At 36.7% G+C, this 25,110-nt stretch overlaps 1 protein-coding gene across 1 annotated transcript in view; it reads left to right on the forward strand.

The window, feature by feature from the left end:
- The first annotated feature begins 2,075 nt into the window (after window positions 1-2,075).
- Window positions 2,076-25,110, forward strand: part of LOC107041114 (synaptotagmin-6) — a 28,484-nt gene continuing 5,449 nt past the window's right edge. The window contains exons 1-4 of the mRNA XM_015261512.1: window positions 2,076-2,269; window positions 10,169-10,483; window positions 23,622-23,685; window positions 24,849-25,092. Of these exons, the coding sequence (XP_015116998.1) occupies window positions 10,214-10,483; window positions 23,622-23,685; window positions 24,849-25,092 (578 nt within the window). The 5' untranslated portion in view covers window positions 2,076-2,269; window positions 10,169-10,213. The remainder of the gene's footprint in view (window positions 2,270-10,168; window positions 10,484-23,621; window positions 23,686-24,848; window positions 25,093-25,110) is intronic.

The following is a 25,110-nucleotide window of genomic DNA, read 5'->3' on the forward strand; positions in this document are numbered from 1 at the left end:
TTCCATTCAAAAACATAATTTCTTGAATGAAAATTTGTAGTGGTAGAAAATTTTTCGTTAAATTGCTGCGTAATATCTAGAAATGATTAACAAACACTAGTTTACTTGAAATTCCAATATCATAAAACTAAATTTCGATCGAAGAAAACTTCACTCAAAAAATTGTCATCAAAATAGAATCAGTCGTGGTTCAATAAATTGATGACTAATTTATTAGCATGAATAACACTCATTCATAGAAAACATGCAATGATCCTCTCGGTTTTTACTTCAAAAGCCCAGGGTTAGGGAGTCTATTATTCTACCTCTGATTATTATCCATCGATGTGGAATTACATTAGTACACAGCCGTAACCCCCAACATTTATATTGCATTTATAAATACACCGAAAATGCGGAGGCGCTTACACTGACCTTTCGTCGATCAGGCACTATTTTTTGCGCCTTATTCGAAATTTTTTTATTCATCAACAATATTTCTGTTGAAAATTAATCAACTCATACAGTTACTTCTATGGAAATGCCGTAATTATATGAACCAAATAATTCATTAATTTCGAATAAATCTTCCTTTAGAAACGAACATAGAATATTGAAATGTCACGAAGAATTATTTCATTTCAATAAATTCTTCTTCAATAATTTTCGTCGTCTAAATAATTATTCTATTCTTGATTAATTGAGTCTTTGATTCAACCAAGAAAATATTTATTTAATATTAATGCTTCATTTAATTTAAATACACCAGTCCTCTAGGTGAATGAACATCGAATATGTCATACTCTGACCCCTAACACCCTTTCGTATCTCAATTATGATCAAAGTCGCGCGATTTAATTGGAAATTTCGATGATAAAAGATCTCCAAATCTATCCGTAAGTTGAAAATAATCGCTTGACTGATTGAGCCCAGAAAATCATCAGGCAATCGATGAATGATTCATTCCGATTGCATTGACTTTTGTCGTCTAAAACGAGAATGGGGGCGAGTGAGACAAACAACCCCCTAACGCCCTAACGCCCCTAACAACCCTCTCACCTCCGTTGTTCAATAAACTTTCAAGAAATTACAATCCAACAGAGCGTGAGTTTTGACGTTTCAATTTTCTTCAATGCGAACGCCGTTTAAACACTCGAGCTGAGTTGAACTGATTTACCTCTGGAATATTTAACTTGCGAGTGACCTTTGATAAAATCAAAGCAAGGAAAAGAAATTGCAACGTTGCATCGGCCATTTCCGCTGTCGCTCGACAAAAGCTCTAACTCTTTCAATCACTCTTTGTTCTAAGAAGCACTCAACGCGATACAAAGTGATGTAAAATCCTCGAGTGATTCACGAAACAGTGAATTTATTCCCGGGAATTCACCGTCTTTCACTCGAGGAAAAACGGTGAAAAAAAAGCAGGGAATCTCCCTGCATTTTGAAAAAGTGGCAGGGAGATTAACCATTTGCTGTAACCATTCCTCACAATTACGTAAAAATTGAGTTTCTAAAACAATTATGTAAAAACTAAGTTTTTAACTAATTGAGTTGAAAACTTAATCTAGTTTTTAAAACTTAATCTTAATTTTTTAATTAGGTTAAAAACTTAGTTTTTACATAATTGTTTTAAAAACTTAATTTTTCAGGTCAATCCGATCAACAATTTACCAGAAAAATTCAAAAAATGTGAATTTTGGCGAAAAGGGTGTAATACATCCTTAATGAAATGACAAAAATATGACGATGCATTATTATGAATTTCTTGAAATTTTCAATAATCCCATTCCCCGACACAGCATCACCTCTCCACCCCGAAAAACGAAATCCTCGTAGACTTGACTTTGTTCTCCCCCTCCAATCAACGCAGCGGATTGAAAAATAATGAAGGGCACATCCTCGTGGGAGTGTTGCTGATCTCCCGTACTCAAAAAAATGTTTATCTCCCCCCGTGAAGTTTCCGTGGTGTGAATTTGCCTTTGCCTCAACCATGCGCGGGTCTTCCCCTGCCCACGCGCTTTCCATCAGCCGTTGGTTGTCGCCAGGTCGAGGAGCTTGGGAATTCAGTAACGAGTGGAATCCAGTGGCATCGCGCCACAAGAACCCCATATCGAACATGTTTCAATGCGAATTAACAACGTGTTAAATCGGCCTCCGTATACCCGTCAAATTAATCACAAACTTTTCAATAATACCGAGTGAATAAAGTTGTATAAACTTTAAGTTGCAGAAACTTTGTTAATTTCATCTCAGCATTTTGAAAGTGGCATGGAGTGAAGCAGACGGTTTCGTAAGTTTTGTGTTAAATATTATCGCCCACTCGTGTTGAATTGGCCGCTGGGGATATTTGTCGGGGGATATTATCTGTGCACACATGACGGATAAAGAAAGTTATTGATATGGGTAGCAGAACTTTCACGATCGATTTCCCTGGATCTCTCTTTTCTGATCCTTTAGAAAAACACATTGTTACGCTATTGAAGTCCAATTTCTTCGGGATAATTGGCTAATCGGTCTTGCACAGAGAGAAATTTTCTCGAAAAATTCTAGTACGAGTACTGGAAAAAATTACAATCCACCGGCTGTGAAAAATTCTAGTGCTATTAAGGTGAAATTTCTTGGTATTTCTGGTAAAATTTCTGGGGATTTCTGTGAAATTTTCACAGAAATACGGGGAAAAATTCACGTTTTCCCCAATAAAGTTTCTAGTGCCGGCACTGGAATTTTTTCCTGGCCCTCACTTTGCACCTCTTTTCCCGTGCCAGCACTAGAATTTTTCTAGAAAATTTCTCTCCTTGTGCAAGCGTGGGGAGAATTCAAATCATCAACAGCTGTTTCTGCATTTCCTTTCAGAAATCGTGAACATTTGTTCGTTTTTCAGTTTTTGTCGGCTTATTCTCTTCTGCTGTAATGGAGTTAATTTCTAATAATTCATTGAATCATCAATATCATTTTGTTTCTTAAATTCATTTCTAGACTAAGGATGTCCAAGTATTTTGACTACTTTTTCACCAGTGCCAGCTTTTATACTTTTGCAGTCGAACATTTCGCATTTTAGTATTTAAACTTTGCACATGTGAATTTGCATCTCGATATTAAACCGTTAGACAGCTTTTTAAAAATCTTAATTGACTGATTCATGCACAATTCATGATAATTCATTAAAATCATCATTATTTTTCATTAAATTCATTTTTTAATTTAATCATATAAAATTCTAAATGCTAATTAATCATAATAACTAACTCAGTCGTGTAAACAACAACAGCATCAACATCATCATCATTTGTCCTTAATTCAATTCACAATCAAGCATTTTAAATTCGATTTTTTTCTAATAATAATAATAATTTATTTCCTTTAGTACATAAATTTCTTTTTCTGTACATAACGTTCACATTTTTTTTCTGAGAAGGCTTGGTGTTGGTGACTGATGATGATATTATTTATTAAAACAAAACCGATTTTTTTCTATTCATAATAATTAACTTCTTCATGTACAGTCCATAATAATTTACTGACTAATCAATATAAACATCGGCATCATCATCGTCATCATTATCATTTTTCTTCCATTTAATTTCGATTCAACCATACAAACCGCTACATATTAATTCATCAAAATAGTTAACCCATTTGTACAGCTCGTAATAATGCATTAAATCATCAACGTCATAATCATGTTCCTCGAATTAATCCTTGTATTCAATCATCAAGTGAATTCTATGAAACACCAACTACCGATTAATTATAGCTCATTAATGAGGTTCGGCCAGTTATTTAACAACCTTTGTCACGACGAGGGTTTCGAATATGTGGGTGGGACAGCAGAAAAAAAGTATGTTTACCCTTTTTATACCCTCGCATCCATCAAATCTTGCATTTCAGTATACCCCAGCTACGGTACAGGAAAATCTCTATTATTGATTTCTGGCTTATCACGGAATTTTTCAGTCTTATGCTATCACCATTCAATCGATAAGGATTAGCGATCGCTTCGGTAGGCTGACGATACCAGCAATCCCCGATTAATAGAACTCGTGATGAGAGCTGGAATTTCGAGAAGAATGGAAATGTGAATGGGAATTCAGTTCACGTGCGAAATATATATTTTTCTTGGTCCTGCTGGGAATGTAATTGAGGGAATTGTAGAGAGGGGTTCAGGAATCCAGTCAATTTGGAGGATTCGGAAGAGGGGTGGCTCGGAAGTGAATGAGGATTAAATTAATTGAAAATTTATTCAAGAGGAGGAGACTCTCTTGGAATTCGACAACTGGCGTAAGATAAAATAAAATAAGGTTCAGGTGTCGCCATATTGTCTGGGTTCCCCCCCTCCCCTTCGTTCCGAGGGGATCACAAAATGGCGGCTAGATGTGTCATGACCTCGTCTTCCCAAACGTCAGAAAATCGTGTTCATCTTCATTAGAAAAATTCAATCTTGTTTTATTTTGTTCTCGCGACGGGAACCATTTGTTTGGTGCCGCCATATTCTTTGGAATTCCCTCGGTTCGGTCCGATGGCATTACAAAATGGCGGCTAGACGTGCCATCACCTCACGTTTTCAAATGTGAAAATATCATCTTCATCTCAATTGATCAAGTTCAATTTCGTTGGACTTTATTCCCTAGATGAGAACTATTTTTTTCACAAAAAAAAATTCAAAAAATCATTCTAAATTGAACATTCTATAATAATTTAAATTATTCTTTTAATAATTTTCAATTATTCTATTAAAAATGATTATATTCAGAATTGTCGACATTTGGAAGTAGAATAAAGCGAGATGGTGTGTCGCCATATTGTTGGCTCTCCCCTCCCCTCAGCAAAATTCCAAAATGGCGGCTACACATGCCATCACCTCACGTTTTTAAACATCGAAAAAATAAAGTTTATCTCAACTAGACCTATTCAGACTCGTTTCATTTTATCCTCGGAACGGGAGCAATTTTGTTACCTTTTTTAAAACTTTCAAATGGATTTATGGAGTACGGTTCACGCACCAGTCTGCTCTTTGCTTTTTTCCTCTTGCCTCTCAACAAGTCACCACTGAGCTCTCATCTCGCGAAAAAACACATCAGCCCATCATCTTCATTCTCCCACGCCAGATCTCCGCCCACATATTCCCTCTTTTCCCCTCTCCAAGTGCCGTATAATAAGAGAAGAGTCCTTATTCTTTCACCAGAACGAAATACACCCAGTCTCTCCCTCTCCCATAATCTGATAGCCTGGAAGACAATATTAATTTTACGCTTATCCCGGCAGATTTACAGCATAACGAATGTGGGGCGTAAATTCCCCAGTGGCATCTTGCTGAAGAGATAAATCATTTCGAGGTGTGTTCCGAGATATATCGGGAATAGCAATAATTAGCATGATGATGTTACTGACTCGAGAGGGGTTCTGGGAAATATCTCTTCGATTCTTTACCGGGCTATTAATTTCTTCTGCGAAGGGAATTAAAAAATTACGGACTAATTCTCTCTTGATGGGAGGAAAATTGAGCTTCAGATAATGGACAATTCCTGGAATATTCGCTGTACTTTTTTTCTGGTATTAGAAAATCTAGGGGAACTCCTGGCGATGTGGAATTGGGGAAGGAAATGGCGGTGAGGGTTAGGGTCGTTTCTCACATTCATAAGGGCCGTAAGGGTTTGACCGACATCAACATCTTACATTCTCGATAATCCTTAAGGGCCAAAAAGCCCTTAAGAGCCATGAGGGTGTTAAGGGTCAAACTTATAAGTCTTGCTCACAAACATCGAACTCATAAGGGCCCGGATTATATAACCATGGTCATGATGAGATGATGTTTGTACCGGCATGTTTTCGACTTCTCAGGACCACATGCAGTCGAAATACGCACGGAGTCAAAAGTCTCTTCCTCCCAATTTTTTTTTTTTTTTTTCAATAATATCAATAGTACCATTTAATATCGACCCTCACACCGAGTGAAGGTGACAAAACAGCCATTAAAACGTGTGGTGAGACGTGGATATAACTGATGGAAGTGAAAAGTTACTCAGGTCGTAAAAAAAAAATATGAAAATTTTATCTTCTTCGCGAAAAAAAAAATTCCTCTTTCATTACTTTCGTTTTACTATCGACCACATGTCCTTCCGGAATTCTCAATGTGAAAAGCCAGACTCATTAGAAGTTTCCAGTCCCTCTCATGTTCACAACACTCATGACAAGGTGGAAAGTTTGTAATTTAATTGGCGGAAATTCTCCTCCCCCCCCCCTTCACCTCATCTGAAAATAATTGGAGTTTTAAAAAGTTGGAATTATTTTCCTCAACCTTTTCTTAGAAACTGAAACTGAAACTTCTTAATCTGCTTTGAAAAATATTTGTTTGAGTGAAGTTTAAAATTAAAAATGCAGTGTTGGGGGAACAGGGGGGGGGGGTTCGAATGTTTTATTTTTCCACATCAGTGAGACAGCAAGGGTTTATCTACTCGTAGTGACAGGCCTCATGGTTATTCAACAATGTTACTCGGGAAATGAGATTTACGGGGGATCTACTGTGACCTTGATGAAATGTCCTCGGTGAATTTCATGTACTCAGGAGGTCTGCGTACTCGAGAGATTAAATGGATTATGCTGAGTAAATAATCGAGAAATCGGTGATTCATTCGTTGTGAAATTAGTTGAACGATAATTTTAGATTTTTTATTGATCGATGATTTTGTTTTACATTGTTTGAATCACAGTTGAAAGTTATTTTAATTTAGGTGAAGTGGCAGTTCCACTGAAAGAATGATTTTATGAAGGAATTCATTAGAAACTGGAAATTTTATTTCATAAAAAGTCATGGAAATCAGGAGAATTTAGTTAAATATATTCTGGAATTTTTAGTATCCGAAAAATTCGCATGCAGCCATTGAAAAATTGAGAATTCCATTGAATTCTCAGTGAAATTTGCAATTTCATGAATTTTTTCCCCTCAAATCGAATTCAATACAGAATTCTATTCGATTGATATGAAGCGTCTATTGAAAATTGCATTAGTTTAATTGCATTGCAATAGATAAATTTCTAGAAACTTTCGCAATTGAGACATTTTCCATCGGAATTCCTTGTTTTTTTCAACACTCTAATCTATTATGAATAAGCATTATCAAATTGAGGCATTATTTATTTCAATTGTGTTTCTCACTCATAAGAATATTAACAGTAATCCCTCCTACGGCTATGGTAATATTTACTATTTAATTCTCTCCGTGCGGGAAACGAGAGCCAATACCCAAATTCAACGTTATTTATGATATATCGAGAGCTTGATTGAATAGCGCAGGAAATTCTCGTCAAAGGGAAAACTCAAAATCACATCCCAAACAGTCCCTGCGAATCACAGCTGTATCGATCCAATCTGTCCAAACTCCGCGGAGGTAGAAAAAAAATTGAAGTAGGAGTTTGGAGAAGTGGAAGAACATGAAAACAAATTTGTAGCCGAGATATATACGGCGACAGCCAAATCGCTCGGGGTAATGAAACTTCAGCGTCGCCAGTAGTCCCTTTAGGCCCTTCATAATTGCCAACGAGATTATCATCCAGGTCAACCTCGCAAATTAATCGTTTTTAGTCACTTGTGAATCTCGAGAAATGCCCGTCACAATTTTGCTCAATTAATGGATAGTTTGTTCGAAAATTACTACAATAATTCAACTCAACCAGATTAAAATTAATTGATTTTCATGATTATGATTAATAATGCTTTCACATGACAGCATTTTGTCACAGAGCAATATTTTATTTTAATTAGATAAACTTAAATTAAATTAAATCAATAGTTTTTTTTTAATCACAAAAAATAATTTTAGTTTGAAACCCTTTATTATTTTATTTTAAGAAAATCATCGTTCATTTCATATAATTAAAATAAATTGCCAACCTGAGTGTATTAATTTCCAAAACGAAAAATATTCCCGAAATTAACAGAAAAATCTCAAATGAAGATTTGCGAAATACAAATTAATTCAATCAACGAGAAAAAAAATCATTTTTTCACAATGAGTGTATCGATAACAGACATTTCCACATCAATTTGAAATATTTTCAACATTTCAAACGACTACTCTTGGTGATTACCTCAATTGCGTCGATACCCCGTGCATCAGTCGGAAAAATAAAATGAAATAACGATTCAGTCCACGATCAACCTACCTTAGCGCAATTGTCAATCAACTGCAGATCATACACTTCTGTTGCGGATAGAGACGTAGTTTTATAGCTGATTCAGACATGTTATCGATCTACCCTCGAGGACAATAAAACAATTCATCCCACGGGCATTATTTCACGGTAAATACGTTTTTACATTCCAGTAGACGATGATCCCTCCGATAATGCCATTTTCACATTCACGCCACATTTGTTTTTTATTGCTTCGGAACTGTCGCCTTTCCCACGATAGAGATCTGTAGTGGCAATTGTTTTATCGCGGGAAATACAGCACCTGTCGGAAGATATCAAACCTTTTATTCTTCATGTTTTAATAATGATAAATTGATAATTCTTTTGTGAAAAAATTGCTGAAATTAATTGTTTGCTCTTCAAGAAGCTCGAAATGTAAGAAATTGCACAATTTCATTGTTTCATTTATGTTATAAAAATTATCATTTTTCTATCATTTTTTTACACTATAATTTTACATAAATAATCGAATAAAAGGGGAAAATATTCATATTACTACCCGCTCCGCTGGCCAACCCCTACATGACCCTCTCAATCTTTATTCTGACCCTCGTGACCCTTGTCACCCTTAATTTCGGTGTCTTAATGTCGAGTATCAAATTTTTATCACCAGAAGTCGATTTACATTTTTATAATACAGAGAGATTATATTTTTTTTCACTTTTTATTGATTATATAGAAACAATTAGGTGAGTTAAATAACAAGACTATTTTATTTCCCATTCACAAATTTCTCCTCAAGTATCTTCATCCCTCGCATCTAAATACAACTGCAAAATCATTATTCATTACTCTCAAAAAATTTTCATCAACTCTAATTCACTAATGATGCAGAGCCAATTGGATCAGTCGAATACGTGAATAACAAGATTATATGATTCGCCATTCACGAATTTCTACTTAAGGATAAAAAATAGACGACGAAGCAGAAGAAGAAGAAGAAGGAGAAGAAGATTCTCCCAATCTATTTGTATTTTCATCCCTCGCGACTATTCCAATTAGAGGTTCCATCAGAAAATCGATTCCCAGGCAATTTGCCACTGGTGTTGGCCACAAATTAAGCTAAATTGCTACAGACGTGAAACCACGAGGACATTTAATTTGTGACACATGATTGTCGATAAAAATTCATTTTCACCCCAACAGTTGTGGTTAAAGTGAAAACAATTCGTTCAACTCGAGCGAGAGAAATCCGAGTACTTGGAATAATTGGAGTATTGTTGAAATTGAATATGTGGGTGAGGCTCGTATTGCTGTGCGTCCATTACTGATTCGCTTACAATTGGGTAGTGAGGAAGCACCTGAGGAATTGAATTCGAATTTTCAATGGATACTGTGAGCCACCCGGAATACGGGCTCCGTATTCCGATTGAAGTATTCCGATTGAATTACATGCGATGAATTTTCGATTTATTTCAACAATATTATTTACGAAGATAGAGTACGATTACATTTTCCTAAACTCCTGCTTATCACCGTCTAAACAACTATTTCATTTCTAGATAATAACTTCGTTATTTTGGATTAAGGAAACATCTGTTTGTGTTTAAAACTATTCATTTATTCAATTCAAATGAAGTTTATTTACTTCGAATGAAACATTTTTTTTAGTTGACATCAACTAAAACTCTTTATTTGTAAACTAGGGGGCTACACCCCCTGCTCGCTCCGCTCGCCAACCCCCATATGAACCTCATGATCCTTATTCTGACCCTTAATCAGACGTAAAACGGTACAAGTCAATTTCGACTACTGACCGGTTTTCAATGAATATCTCGGAATCTAAGGGAGATAGCAAATTTTTTGTTAAAACCTTTTTTGTAGAGCCGATTGAGTGCTACAATAAATGTAATTACGAAAATTTCGCCATCTCCCTTAGATTCGGAAATATTCCTCAAAAACTCAACTGGGAGATGAGTCGACTTGAACCGTTTTACCACCTCGCTACTGAATTTCTCTGACACGTAAATTCACATCTCGCATATGATTTCCATTTCAGAATCCATCAAAACCCCTGTAACCACTGTACATCAAAAAGCTGGCAATGGTATCAGCGGCAGTGTTGGGTGCAGCAGCTGGAACTGGATTGGCACTTGTTGTTGCAGTGACAATAGTTGTCTATCGTTATTACTCCGTAAAGCATTACGAAAAATACTGGAGTACGTTGGATCGATGGCCCGATCCACCTGCCAATTCTACCAAGGGTTTAATAATGGAGACGAATCGTACACATCACTATTGTCATACTCCGCCTACATCGGTACTCGATTGCTGGAGGAAGCCACAGCGCAATTACTGCGCTGTCCAATCGCAGGTATGTTATATTTTATTTCTCCAGGTATTTCTCACAGTTGACTCGTATTTGTTCGATGTTTTCTCGCTAATGGATCCGGTGGATTTTACCCTCATGAATCGGACGACAAAATTTTATATGGAAACTTAGAGTCAAATTTTATTCAAATCAAATGTCAAATTTATTCCATTCGAATGAAAATTATTTGCAAATAAATTTTACTGTGACAGCTATTCTGGCAAATTCATTAGAAAATTCTATTGAATTTTTATTGAACTTCGATTGGAGATTCTATTCTTTTTCCGCCGACTCTGTTGAAGAATCCCGCCTCTTCACTGCGCGTTTCTTCAATAGAAAATGTCCAATCGAAGCTACTTGGTAGAAAAAATCAGTTGAATTTCATCATTCACTACATTTTCCGTAGAAGTTTTTCGAAATAAATTTCCTAATTTTTCAATAGAGTCGGACAAAAACTAATAGAAACTTAAATAGAAATCCCATCAAATTTTCTACGGAATTCGCTAGTTTTTTCTATAACATTTTTTCGTACGTGCAGATGGAGAGGAAATAATACTTGAGAATTGCGAAACGCGAGTGTTCATTATTTTTTGGCTGGAGTTCACCGGAACGTAGTCTTGTTTTTATTCAGTGGTTCACGGTGGAAACTGCTGACAATGCTTAGACATATATATTTTTATTATCTGGGGAGTTGAAGAGATCTCAGCATCGTTCGCACCGTTAAGGTTGCAGTAAGGAATATTTTCGTCGCGTCGGAATAACGTAATTTACATTTTGATCGAGTTTCTCTGAATATTCAGATCTTTATCGGAGCATCATATTTCTGATGGGGAAAACCAACAGTTTGTCAGATCATTTCCAATAGTCTTGATGGCAGGAGTACGGGAAGCGTGAATTTCTGATGCACAATTTCGAGAAGAAATTCCACAATTCATTGAAATTTTCAATCAAACAAATATTTTGAGTTGAAGGACACAGTTTCCAACAATTCTTTCATCAAATTATGATAAAATCAATGTAAATATCATATCTTCAGCAGATCAATTGTTCTCTACAGAACGATTAAATAAAATGCGAACATTATTCACCAGAAAAACTCAATTCTGAAAGTTTCTCATTTTTTTGTGTACCTCGATTGGGTGACGCATGTGGATAAAATTTACAAAAATTCTGGTAAAAGCCTGCTGCAGCGTGAGTTGATACAATTTGAATACATGAACGATGTAATACACGTGTCTTGATAACACCAGCATAAAACCAATGTTTTACGCCGATGGGAAATAGATTTTCGTTCAAACAATACGACTCGATCCAACGAGTTGAAAGTGGGGTATTGAAAAATATGAGGACGATATTTTGCGGAACACTTTTATTGCAAACTCTCCCGGGGCAAATGCAATGATGCGTCTATCGGGAAGCAAGCGAGAAGAAACTCTCGGATCAAACCAGTTTGCAAGTGGAAACGGAACGGCTTAGGTCGGACGTCGATTAACTAGATTGGTGATAACTCTCTTCCGCACTAATAGTTTCAATGTTTTTTAAAAGTATTTTTATGAAACTTAAGGTGAAAATTTTTTTTTCACCCGCAGCCAAAGTGCCATATTTAGCCTTTTTTCGGGGGGAAAGTCGACTTTCGCCAAAATTGAATTTTTCCGCTGAGTCAACGTTGATTCTGTATTTTCTGGTCCGCCTGGTGCCACTGCGCCCCTTCTTTGCCCCAGAAATGCAGAAATATAAAATTTTTTTTTTTCACCCGCAGCCAAAATGCCATATTTAGCCTTTTTTCGGGGGGAAAGTCGACTTTCGCCAAAATCGAATTTTTCCACCGAGTGACCGTTGATTCTGTATTTTCTGGTGCGCCTAGTGCCACTGCGCCCCTTCCTTGCCCCAGAAATGCAGAAATATAAAATTTTTTTTTTCACCCGCAGCCAAAGGGCCATATTTAGCCTTTTTTCGGGGGGGAAGTCGACTTTCGCCAAAATCGAATTTTTCCACCGAGTGACCGTTGATTCTGTATTTTCTGGCCCGCCTAATGCCACTGCGCCCTTCACTTGCCCAAGAAATGCAGAAATAAAAAAAAAATATTTTTCACCCGCAGCCAAAGTGCCATATTTAGCCTTTTTTCGGGGGGAAAGTCGACTTTCGCCAAAATCGAATTTTTCCACCGAGTGACCGTTGATTCTGTATTTTCTGGCCCGCCTAATGCCACTGCGCTCCTCACTTGCCCCAGAAATAAAAAATAAATAAAAAAAATTTTTTTTTTCACCCGCAGCCAAAATGCCATATTTAGGCTTTTTTCGGGGGGAAAGTCGACTTTAGCTTCGACTTATGTATTTCAATACTTCCAAATACTTCGGTAACGTTTACTCTTCCTTTACTATTCCGTTTTCTCCGTGCAGGAATCTCCATATCCCTTTGCGAATCCCCGGTCACGATAAAAAAGCTCCCTCCAGAGATACATTATCAGAGCCGGTAAAACAGGTCCCGTGGAGCTTTCCACTTCCCCATTGAGCTTGCACCCTTGACAGTGGAGTAAGTCACTCCCACCAGAGCCTCCACCGTCCCTACCGATAGAGTTCCACCCCAGTTTAACCCACAACCCCACAAATTCCTAGGAATCGCTGTAACCGGAAAGGTCAGACCCATAAATTGAACATCAGTAATCTTCCGTTATCGAATTTCCGATTTACATGGCGAATCCCGGGTGATAGCCCACAAGTCACGAAGGTACTAGGTACATTTGCCGATAGAATTGTCGTACTATGCATGTACAACCAAGAATCATTACGTCAAATCTATTCATTCACTTCAAACAATTCTTTATAATCATTACATGAGACAATTCTATGGAAAATTCTTTTACATTTTTTTAAGTCATTGCCAATAATTTTATAAGCGTCTAAGTTAAAATATATTGTTGTTTTTTATATTGTCCGGGAATTCAACATTCGGTCGCGAATAATTTCAAAAACGTATCATTTGATATATCGGATTCTACGTTCACTGATCGATATTTAATCATATTTGAAATTTTGTAAACAGCTGGATTTCGTAGATTTGTTTTCATGTTTTCTTGGGTTTCGCCAATTATCCACAAATCATTTTCCGAATTTCTGACTTGAAAATTCTCCGTCCGTTTTAAATCATGAATTTTTGACTCATTATTTTTTTTTATTCATATTTCTTTTCTACTACCATTACTGTTTTATAGACTCCCCAATTCAAACTTTATCTCAAAAACCAATGAAAAGTGTCAATTTCAGTTCAATTACTCCATGAAAATAAACAGAAATCAAGAAAATTCTGCTGCATTTATTCTCAAATTTGCAATTAATTCAAAGAACAGTATAATTTGGTCTTGAATTCTCATGTTTTCATTGACAATTCAAATAAAAGTATTCTTCTTCAGCACAAAAATATGGAATTTCTCTTAATTTTCAATGAAATCTGAAACTTGTAGATTTTCCCCCCAAAGCCCCATTATCAGAAATTTTAAACTTCACGAAAAAACTAATGAAAAATGTCAATTTCAGATCAATCATTCCAGGAAAATTCATAGAAATCGGAAAAATTCTGCTGAATATATTCTCAAATTTTCAATTCATTAAAAAACCAGCGTAATTATGGCTTAAATATGCACGCTTCCATCCGAAATTGATCGTAATCTGAAATTTATCGATCTTTCCCCCTAAATCAAATTCGGTGTCCCTCTCCCAGAAATTACCAGTCAACAGTCTCTGAAATTTCAATGTTTTCTAAACAGTGCATCAAAAATTCCCCCCCAATGTTCCTAATAAGCAACAACCGCAAGTGAACGCATGACGCGTGTGTCTTTTTTTTAATAAAAAAAAGAGGGGATAGAATTGTAGGACCAAGCGAGAATATGAAATTGGGATCGATACTGTTCTGTACCACAAGCGATTACTATTGAGCTTGTGAGGAAACCGCGAGCTTGCGCGGGCGCAACTGACACGAGAACCGTTGAAACTGCAAACATTCAATCGAAAGGTACCTCTCGACTGAATGTCACTGTAAATAACTCCCCCCCTGAATTAATAATAAACCATCCAAGGAACAAAAGGTCTCCGATAATAATCCGCTTGACACGATTTTCCAATATCTCGAGTTAATGCTTCTAGAGAAAATCAGTTTGATCATTAAATTGTGCCAGTCATAATTGGCAGGATTGAATTCACTCGGGGTTTTATTATATTCTGAGCTGTACAGTTGAGATGCGTTGATAACTGGGTCACGAATGAGGGCGGAGTGTCAAGGCCAGTAAAAGCGAGTGACAATTGGGCAAATACTCGGTGGAATAAGATACTTCAAAGGAACCCTGGGGGATATATTAATTAGGGGAAAATAAAAAGGCTCGAGGGAAGTGATTATGATAGATCTCTCATATCCTGTTGAGATTAATATCTTATTGGACTGTTGCATGACTTTTTTTTAGGGAATAAAGTCATAATATACTTAAGTAGGAAGAAAATTATCACATATTTTTAGGTTTCAAACTTTATCGCTCTCCATTGCTTGTTATTTTGGGAAATGATGCCTAATTGAAGTACGTGCAATTATTCAAATCACTGATGTCATCAGAAAAGCTTTAAAACCCATCAGTTGAATTGAGAAATTAAAAACCCGTCAACTTCAATTGATTATTCAATTTAACTTGATTATGTTCATTGAAATTGATGAAAAATATGATATCTATATTTTATGATTTAACTAATACAGACAGTTGGTATTATAAATAGTAATTCCGACAATCAGAATCATTGAACAGAATAAGAATAAAGTGATACGTATTTTTTATTTAAAAAAAGTAAAATCAAATGGTGAAAAATAATGGAGAGGTCGAAAATTTTCCAAAAATGGCCAAAACTCCTCAATCAAATTTTTAATGACTCAATTAAATTCGATTCTATTTTCACTAAAATATGAACAGTAAGAGGTCAATACTATTTTATTTACTAAAAAAACCAATTTAAATGATCAAAAATAATACAACAATTAAAATCACCCAAACAGGCCCCAATCAAATTTGAAAAAAAAACTTTAACCGGATCTGATGCTTTTCCAATTCCACTCCTTTTAAATGACTAAATTAAACAGAATTTTATTTTGATTGAAACACACAGAAATGAGACTCCACAATTAAGGGTCACAAGGGTCAAAATGAGGGTCACGTGGCTCAAAATAATGGTCATAAGGGTCAGAATAAGGGTCACAGGGGTCGGATTAAGGGTCACAGGGGTCAGATTAAGGGACATAAGAGTCATATGGGTCAAATTGAGGGTCACAAGGATCAAAATAAGCATTATGAGGGTCATATGTGTACCCTAGCCCCCTAGTTTTTTACAAAAACAAATCTAACAATTTAAATCATCAAAAAAGCCCCAATCACATAAAAACCCCGAACCTGATCCAATGATTTTGCGATTCCACTCTTTTTCGATGACTCAATTACTCGCAATTTCATTTCTCCTGAAACACATAAAAGCTAAAAAGTCAGACAGAAATCGGAAAAAATCAAACAATTCCTCCAAAAAGGCCTCAATTACATAAAAAACCCCAAACCCTCTCCCATAAAGAACCCCCTAAAACCCCGAAATTCCGACGTATCCAACTCGCTCCAGACGTCAGTGCCACCAGGTATGACGGTGCTGATGGCGTTGGTGTTGGTATCCCAGCAGGATAACGAGAACGAGGACACGAAATCCAGACAGCATGCACAGCCCAGGTGGGGAGAGAGAGTAACCTGTTGCCGGCGCACGCACATACCTCTCCCTCTCGCTCACCCCTCACACACCAAAGAGAATACCCTCCCTCGTGATCCTCTTTACGCCCCACCCGTCGAATGCTACGTCGGGCCTAGTCGGGCTGCCTCTTCTCCCCCGTTAGCTTAACAATTCTCCGTATTCTGGTTGGCAAGAGGCACTTACGACAGTGTGACCGTGACTATGCGCTCGACATAGACTCACCTCCAATAAAAAAATTTATACATTATTAATCCCAATGTTTACGAGCATTCATTAAGACCCAATTACTTAATCACGATAAATCAACAGGGGAATTTTCTAAATAAGCGCACAATTGGGGTGAAATTTTTTGAGTGATTTTTAGTGAAGTTCTTCGATAGTAAAAACAACCAATCGTATTTTGTAATCGATAAAAATCAAAGGAGTTCAACGGAGAAAATTTTTCGTTCAAGTTGAGCCTGAGTTGCGGTTTTTTTTCGTCCGAACGTATAGGGAGAATCAATCGAACAGACACCCCGGGCGACGAGAAAATGTTTGAAGTGATGATGCGCTAGTGACGTAAATATTTTTCCCCGAGATCGCCTCGAGGCAATTCCCGTCTCAAAGCTGAGATTTTTTTATCATAAAGTATTGATTAAAATCAGTCGGGTTTCGATTCGAGTAGTTTGACAATCGAATCAACTTGTAAAATTGACTGGTCGCCTTATAAACAATAATAATAGTTAGTTTGTTGGGTAAATCGATGAAAAGGTGAGACAATCGTTGAAGAATTTTGCGGGACAATCAATAAATATAAATAAATAGAGAAATTAAATAACAATAAATAAATCGGGGAGATTAACATCGAATTTTGGACATTTTGCGAGGAGATATTGATAATTTTTAGTAAAAATTATCGGGGCGAGGGGTGAGGGGCACTTGGACGTAATCGGTGGTATTGGACGCACTCGTCAAAGTGCCGGACAAATTGTCAGAAGTGTTAGGGGATGTTTTGGAGCTAGCATGTGGCGGAAGTGCCGGTGGCGGAGGCGACAGGGCCACCGGCACAGCGAGTAGAATAGGAATGGTCACTGGGGTAGCTATCATAAGGGATCGGTGGGTTCAGCGTGGCTCCAGGTCACCTCTGTCATCAGCTACCACCGATAGTGCAGACAGCACAACGTCAACCACTAGTTCAGAGGTAATAATCGCTTTTCATAGCTTTTCGAAGTGATCACGTATGAAAAAATCGTATGGAAATTTTCACGGGAGGTTGGGGTAAACCGGACACTTTTGACTTTTCTTTAATTGTTAAGGAGATGTTGAAATGTTGACAAAATTTAATAATTTTTTTTCCGATACAAAGAACAATTCTTTCCCTTTGTGACGAGCCTAAATTGATGAGCTCAATTGATGAATTCAGTAGCGAAGTGGTAAAACGGTTTAAGTCGACTTATCTCCCCGTTTAGTTTTTGAAGAATATTTCCGAATCTAAGAGAGATAGTGAAATTTTCATAATTATATTTGTTGTAGCTCTCAATTGGTTCTACAAAAAAGGTTATAACAACAATTTTTCTGTCTCGCTTAGATTCCGAGATATTCATTGAAAACTGGCCAACAGTCAAAACTGACTTATACCGCTTTACCACTTCTCACTGAGAAATTGTGCATTTGAGTTGAGGAGAACTCTTGAATTGGAATTTTTCTAGTCATTTTAACTGTGTTTTTTCATTGGGATGATTCATGAATTTGTTTAAATGGAAATGTAGCAGTCATGTGAGATGGATAATTTATTCATTTCAAATGAATTATTTATTACGATGAAATGGACGATTTGTTTGATCTCAATAGAGAATGATTACATGTTGATAGCTTCGTACTCTGTGTTGTTCAAGCAATGATCTCATTTATAATCTAAATCTCATTTTTTATCTAAAACTAGTGGTTTTAGCAAAAAATGTCACAAAGCCTCTTCTGCAGCTGATGAATTTTTTGATAAAACTTCTCTTTTCTAATTTTACTCTAAAAAAATCTATCAATGCGAGATAATTCAAATGTTCTTCTCCCACAGAATTAATTAATTATCCTGAAAAATAGAATGAAGTCAATACCCCTGATCGATTCGAAAATCAACAAAGGTGCAGTCTGCGAGACATTTAACAACACATTCGCGATAATTAACGCATTATAGATGTGTCCCTATTCCTGGGAGTTACCGCTCCGACCGGAAGATCAATCAACTGGAATTAACATATGAATTAAACCGAGGTGTTTCAAATTGATTGCGTCTCGAAACATTACACACAGTATTCCAAAAAGCCCAAACAACAAATAATTCACTGGATCAATAATATTTTTCCTTTCGTTATCGAAAATATCTCTTTCGATTTATCTGGCCCAAACAGATTTTTATTGATGATTAAAGTAGTATAACCACAACGAGTTTATGCCCAATTGTCAGTCTAGTATTATTAATAATAATTCAATTGAAAGTGCAAAAATAACACAGAGTCTCATGAGAAATTAATTCTTTCGAATTTAGGAAGAAGATTAAAATCTAGAAAACATCTCGAAATATCCGAAAAATTAAATGATAACTGTTATTTTAAAAAATAATGGCAGGAAGAATTTGATGGGATCAATTTCTTACACTCATTAAAGTTATAATTCGCGGGAAAAATAATCAATGACGAATAATTAACGAATACCCTGTACGTGATTTAATTCTACAAGACCCTTGCAGCTGGATTATTTCGAGGAAATAATTAAAATTGCGACAGAAATAATTGAATTCATCTGGCTGAAGCGTCACAATAGTATCGAACACTCATTCCATCTCGTGCAACTGTTCTCCATTTAATAGAGCGTTTAGATGGTTTATCATTTCGGATTCTCCGTGTTTAAATCCGACTGTGAGCGCTCATCCGATATCAACTAGTCGGTATAACAATAGGATCTGTATCTCCAGATGAGCCATCGATCTTCGTAATTGAGGGGATATGGAATTAAACTCCAATTCATATTTAGCTGCAGCTCCAATCGATTTTTTTATTGGGTTATGACATTGTCAATATTAATAGCATTAGTTTGGTCTGATTCCGGTCATAGTGTGCCTGGATGAAATTTGCGTGTCCATGCACCACAACAATTTTAACGCTGACCGATATTCCTTTCACGTTGCTAAGGACATTACGTACGTGCAATTCCATCGGCGATAGTGGATATTCTCGGCAATGGTGTAGTGTTAGTCACACGTCTAAAAACATTGTTCATTAAAAAGCCTGCTTAAATTCAACTCAGGAAAGTGAACTTTTGGTCAATTGAACTTTTGTCAATTTTTAAATTCAATTCATTCATTTTTTTAAATCAATTTTTATTTATTTGTTTTTAAAGTAAATTATTTTCAATTACTTAAGGGTATCCAGGTATCTTCTATAGTAAATAAATAATTGAAATTGTTTAAACTTTCGTAAACCCAATTTTCTAGGCACAAAATCGATTTCTGGTAAAATTTTGAATATTAATTTTGGTGAAAGCTCTGATGTTTGACTATAAAAGTAGAGAGACATTTCACTGGAGAAAAAATAGCCAAAGTAGTTGGATATCCTTAAATCTCACAATGTTTGCGCTTCACGGCACTCGAATGAATTTTCGTTTATCATTATCGTACCGCGTTACATCATGAATCTCTCTATATTATAAAAATCAAAATCGACTTCTGGTGATGAAAATTTGGTCCTTGAAATTAAGACTCCAACGTTGAGGGTCACAAGGGCCAAAATAAGGCTCACGAGGGTCAGAATAAGGGTGCAAATGAGGGTAACAAGGGTATCAAGGGTCTAAATAAGGGTCACCAGGGCCAATATAAGGGTCACATGGGTTGTAATGAGGATCAGAATAAAGATCCAAATAAGGGTCACAAGGGTCAGATTAAGGTTCCGCATAAGGGTCATTGGGGTCAGAAACTAAGGGTCGCAAGAGTCAAAATATGAGTCTCTATATCTCTCTTATCTCTCTTACATTACAAATAATCCAAAACGGCTTCTGCTGATGAAAATTTGCTACTCAAAATTAAGACTCCAAAATTAAAGGTCAGAAATGAAGGATCACGAGGGGTATAATGAGGATCACAAGGATCACAATAAAGATCATAGACCATGGAACATGGAAATTGAAATTTTACAATTACGCGTTAACGACGTAATGACGCACCTCGTAAAAATCCCATTTCCTCGTCCCTCTCGACCTGCTCATTCGACAATTTTATGGAAACATCTTGTTGTGGCATCACCAATAACTTTATTTATCCTTGAGTTTCAAAGTTTCTGTCACATCCAGCAGCTCTAAAACTCTCTGGTTAGTAATCCATAAACTTGAGATATGATAGCCCTGAGTCACTCAGCTGTGAGATTACACAACAGGAGTTGTCCCATTTCGAATTTTCTGCGTGAGTTGTTCAGTTAATCCGGAGTTATCAAAAGTTATATTGGAGGCATAAACTTAGGGAAAGAATATTTATTCCGAACGGACTCATTTTGATAAATTTCAGTGCACTCTGATGGAATGGACTCATCCATATAGAAGAGATGAAACATCGTGCCGCAGATTATTTACAAAGTGTCTCCTAAATACTGTAAACACTAGGGTCTACAGATGTCTTAATTCAAGACATTAGACAGAAAAATTTGTCTTATCGGGTGCCTTTGCGATGATTTAAATTTCGAATATCTTAAAATGAAACGTTTTTTCATCACTTGAGATGTTATAAGAGTCAAAATAAGGATCACGAGGATCGGATTAAGGGTCACAAGGATCAGAATAAGGGCTAGGAGGGTCTGAATAAGGCCCACGAGGGTCAAAATAAGGGTCATGAGGATCAGAATAAGGACCACGAGGGTCAAAATAAGAATCCCGAGAGTCAGAATAAGGGTCACAAGGATCAGAATAAGGGATAGCCCTTATAGAATAAGGGCCACGAGGATCAAAATAAGGGTCATGAGGATCAGAATGAGGACCACAAGGGTCAAAATAATGATCCCGAGGGTCAGAATAAGGGTCCCGAGAGTCAGAATAATTAAAGTCAGATATTAAAGGTCTAAATAAGTGTCACCAGGATCAGATTAAGAGTTACAAGGGTCAGAGTAAGGCTCCAAATAAGAGACATGGGAATCAAAACCCAAAGGTCAGAAACTAAGGGTCACCAGGGTGAAAATAAGGGTCACGAGGGTTATAATGAGGGTCATGGAAGTCAGAATGTAAGGGTCACAAGGGTCCAAATTATTTTATAACTCGAAGAAGACATCTTACGTTTGAAACAAAAGATTAATTTTCCATAATTACTCAAGCAATTATTGTATCACCCTCGCAATTAATCCCTCCTGAAAGCCTCTCTCCCACTCAATAAAAAAGTGAATAGGAAAGTCCCATTGTATTCATCCCCGATGTATTTCAGGTTGTTCCTAAAATACTATCGATCCGCGTAAAAGCCAGAAGAAAGGGAAAACGTAACTCTGCCCCCTTTACTTCGAAACCATTTCCTACGTCGTCCCAGCCAACTCCGAGCCACCACTTTCACCCCAACATCTGAAAGCAAGGAAATCCTCATGCAGGGTACGAGAATAAAATGTCATGCAGGCCATCCCCGTTAATCCGGAAAAAAAGGAAGCGAGGAAATTTATTTATGTGGAGCGGTCTTCAATATGTATGAGCCCTGCATCAGTAATTTCAAATTTGAATAAAAACGATGGAGTTAGTCAGCAGTTGAAGCCTGAATGTATTCCGTGTCGATGGAAAAACTCTCGAGTTTAAATACGAATTCAGAATTCTTACTTCGTCGCAAGTTGCGAAACTCATCTAGTCTTGATGCCTCTAATGGAGAAATTAGGGCGGTTTTTATGAGTACAATCATAACAAACAAAAAGCCTAACACTTAACAAACAAAAGAGAATTGAATACCATTCGATGAAGAATGAATGAACGAATCATAATTGTTCAAATCATTTAGCCCAGAGGAAAATAGAATAATTCTACTTTAATATTGGGGTTACTAAGGTTTCCTTCGAACAAACTTGATTAGAATTAATAACTACAATTATGAGATTATCTCACATTTTTTACGTTAAAGATTGGAGAATCGGAATACAATATAGTGAAAATGATGATCGATTTTTTCACTTTGGACAAATAATATTGATATCCAAATATAAAATTTCTGATTTGAGTAAAAAAAGCTGTGACTCTATATTCCAAATTAAATTTTTATTTTTAGCTAGGGGACTCCGTCCTTGCTCGCTCCGCTCGCCTCGCTCCCGCCCTCCCCCACATACAAATTTATCGTTTCAATTGCATTGAATTCAAGAGAAATCCCAAAAGTATTCAGCATTTTTTCTATTACATATACATATGAGGATATTGGGGGGAATATTTTTAAAATTTGTCGCTGAGAGTACCTCCCAAATGGAAAAAAAGCAGAACTTCGAAATTTTTTGGGGCAATATATTTCTTATACAGATTTCATGTTTCAACAGCAAATGCTGAAAATACGAGACGACAATATTCTGAGCCATTATATGGATGAGATGAACAACAGATTAATTAATTCAAAAATTCTGTTGAAATTCAGTTATTCCCTTGAATTCTGTCCCTTTAAATTGGGACTAAAAATCAGTCCATTCGCCTATTTATTAATTTTTTCCACCTATCCCTGCCCTTGAGCGATTATATATTCACTTTACAACCGAGCGCCCAAAAAAATAGTTCGTAAATTCTCGAAAAAAAATGGCAAAACTCCGAAAAATCTGAATAAAAGAGGGTGAATTTGAAAGCGGTTTTAGACCCCCACCGTTAAAATACCAGAGCCCCCCCACAGTGGGAGAACTCGTTTCGGCAGTGTATGATTAATTAATTAATTGGCGTGTGAACTACCGAAAAATTGATAACAGTGGACACCGACTTTTACCAGACTATCAACAAACATTGAATTCCCGAAATTCCCGCTCTAAAGTGTGTTCTAGAAGGAATTGAATTGTAATTATGATTAAAATCCTATTCACTGAGCATAGGAATTATACCATGAGCAAATCATTCATTGAAATATGAAAATTGAAGAGCTGATAAATCAGAACATATGATTCTCATCGGTCGTATTACTTTTTGCAATGAAAATGATTATAAACAATTAATTGTAAAGAGGAGTATCGAATTTGACAGGAAAAGGGCATAATGAAAGGGCATCCCACACCCCAGCCGCTTGTGGCCGCTTGTGGGTGGCGCTTGTAATAGAAATTTGTAAACCGCATGTAGAATGGGATCTCACTGTTCCCGATGACGCCAGAGCGCTGGCATATGCATATACCGGGGAATTATGCAGTTCCGTTAATAATAAATTTTTTCATTTTCAGGAGTTCAATGTTGCCAAGGAGCATCATGCCATCCAGCCATCATCAGCGTCTTCAGCCTCAGATGGTAAATTATTTATTCATTCGGGGGGAGTGGGAGTTTAATGAGAGATGCCAACAATTCTTGTGGTTTATTTCTCATTCAGTGCACAGAGAAATGACGCACTCGAATGAAATAATATGCTTATTTGGAATTTTTTTCATTTATTTCAACGATATTACTGCTGGATGCTTTTGGAATTCAACAAATGTTCATTTCAATGAGAATGTTTTGATTATGATGAAATATTCATTCACTGCAATTAAATCCTCTAGGAGACTCAAATAGAATTGACTTGATGCAAACAAAGGATTATTAATGAATGTTGACATGGAACATGTTTTTATGTTTAAAGAACTATTTATTTGACTCAACTAAGATTTATCACGTTCAAATGATATTTCAAAAATATTTCTGTTGGCAATCGATGAACTCACATATTAGTGAGTTTCGATGGAAATGTTTCAATTAAATTGAACGAAAATTCATTCATTCCGAATGAATTCTTTATTAGAATGGAATGAACGTATTTATTTGTTGCCAATGGAGAGTTATTACATTTTAATAGATTCGTTCATTTAAAATCTCCAGTCTTCATTTCAGTACAGGAAAAATGAGTTTATATTGAAAAAAAAAACATTCGTCTGTTCCGAAGAAAAGTGCAAATAAAAATTAATTCTAAGTGTCACTCAAATTTACTGTTTTATTCGAATAATTCATTTTTCTGGACGTAATGGAGTAATCATATGACCTCTGTATAACCTCCATGTGACCCCCATAAGACCCTCATATGGCCCTTATATGACCCACATGACCCTTACATGACTCCCTCATGATCCCCATATGACCCTTATATGACCCTTATATGGGGGGTCGTATGAGGGTCATATGAAGGTCATTTGATCCTCATACAACCTCTGCATAACCCCCATGTCCCCATGTGACCCTCATATGACCCTTATATGACCCCCCAATGACTCTTAGCCCTCATTCTGACCCCTACGACCCTAAATTTCATACGAAATCCTACTAAAAATCTTATAGAATATCCCATAGGAAATCCTACAAGAAATCCTATCTGAAAAATCCTATAGGAAATGTTCGAATTCTCCATATGATTTTTTCATACGTGCACGCGTTTCACCAATATATTCCAACTCATATAAATGTGAAATGAATTGAACCATCAGGTGGATTGCCCCACCAGAGTAGAAGCTACCCGTGCACGGTAGGTCCACCAGTGCAGGGACCTGGTGGCAGAGTGCTAGCTCGAAATCCATCAATAAGTTCTCAGGGTTCTCTGGAAGGTGCACCAGGCTCATCAGGCCACCGTGGCTCCTCCCCCCAAATTCGAGCATTCGGTCCAGATGGCCGACACCACCATCACGATCCCTTGCACGCAGCCTCCTCCTACCCGCCCAACCGGAGTTCAAGGTAATTGCGTACCCCTTG

The sequence above is a fragment of the Diachasma alloeum genome, unplaced genomic scaffold, assembly GCF_001412515.2.
Source record: "Diachasma alloeum isolate Michigan unplaced genomic scaffold, Dall2.0 Dall_scaffold_00354, whole genome shotgun sequence".
Lineage (NCBI taxonomy): Eukaryota > Metazoa > Arthropoda > Insecta > Hymenoptera > Braconidae > Diachasma > Diachasma alloeum.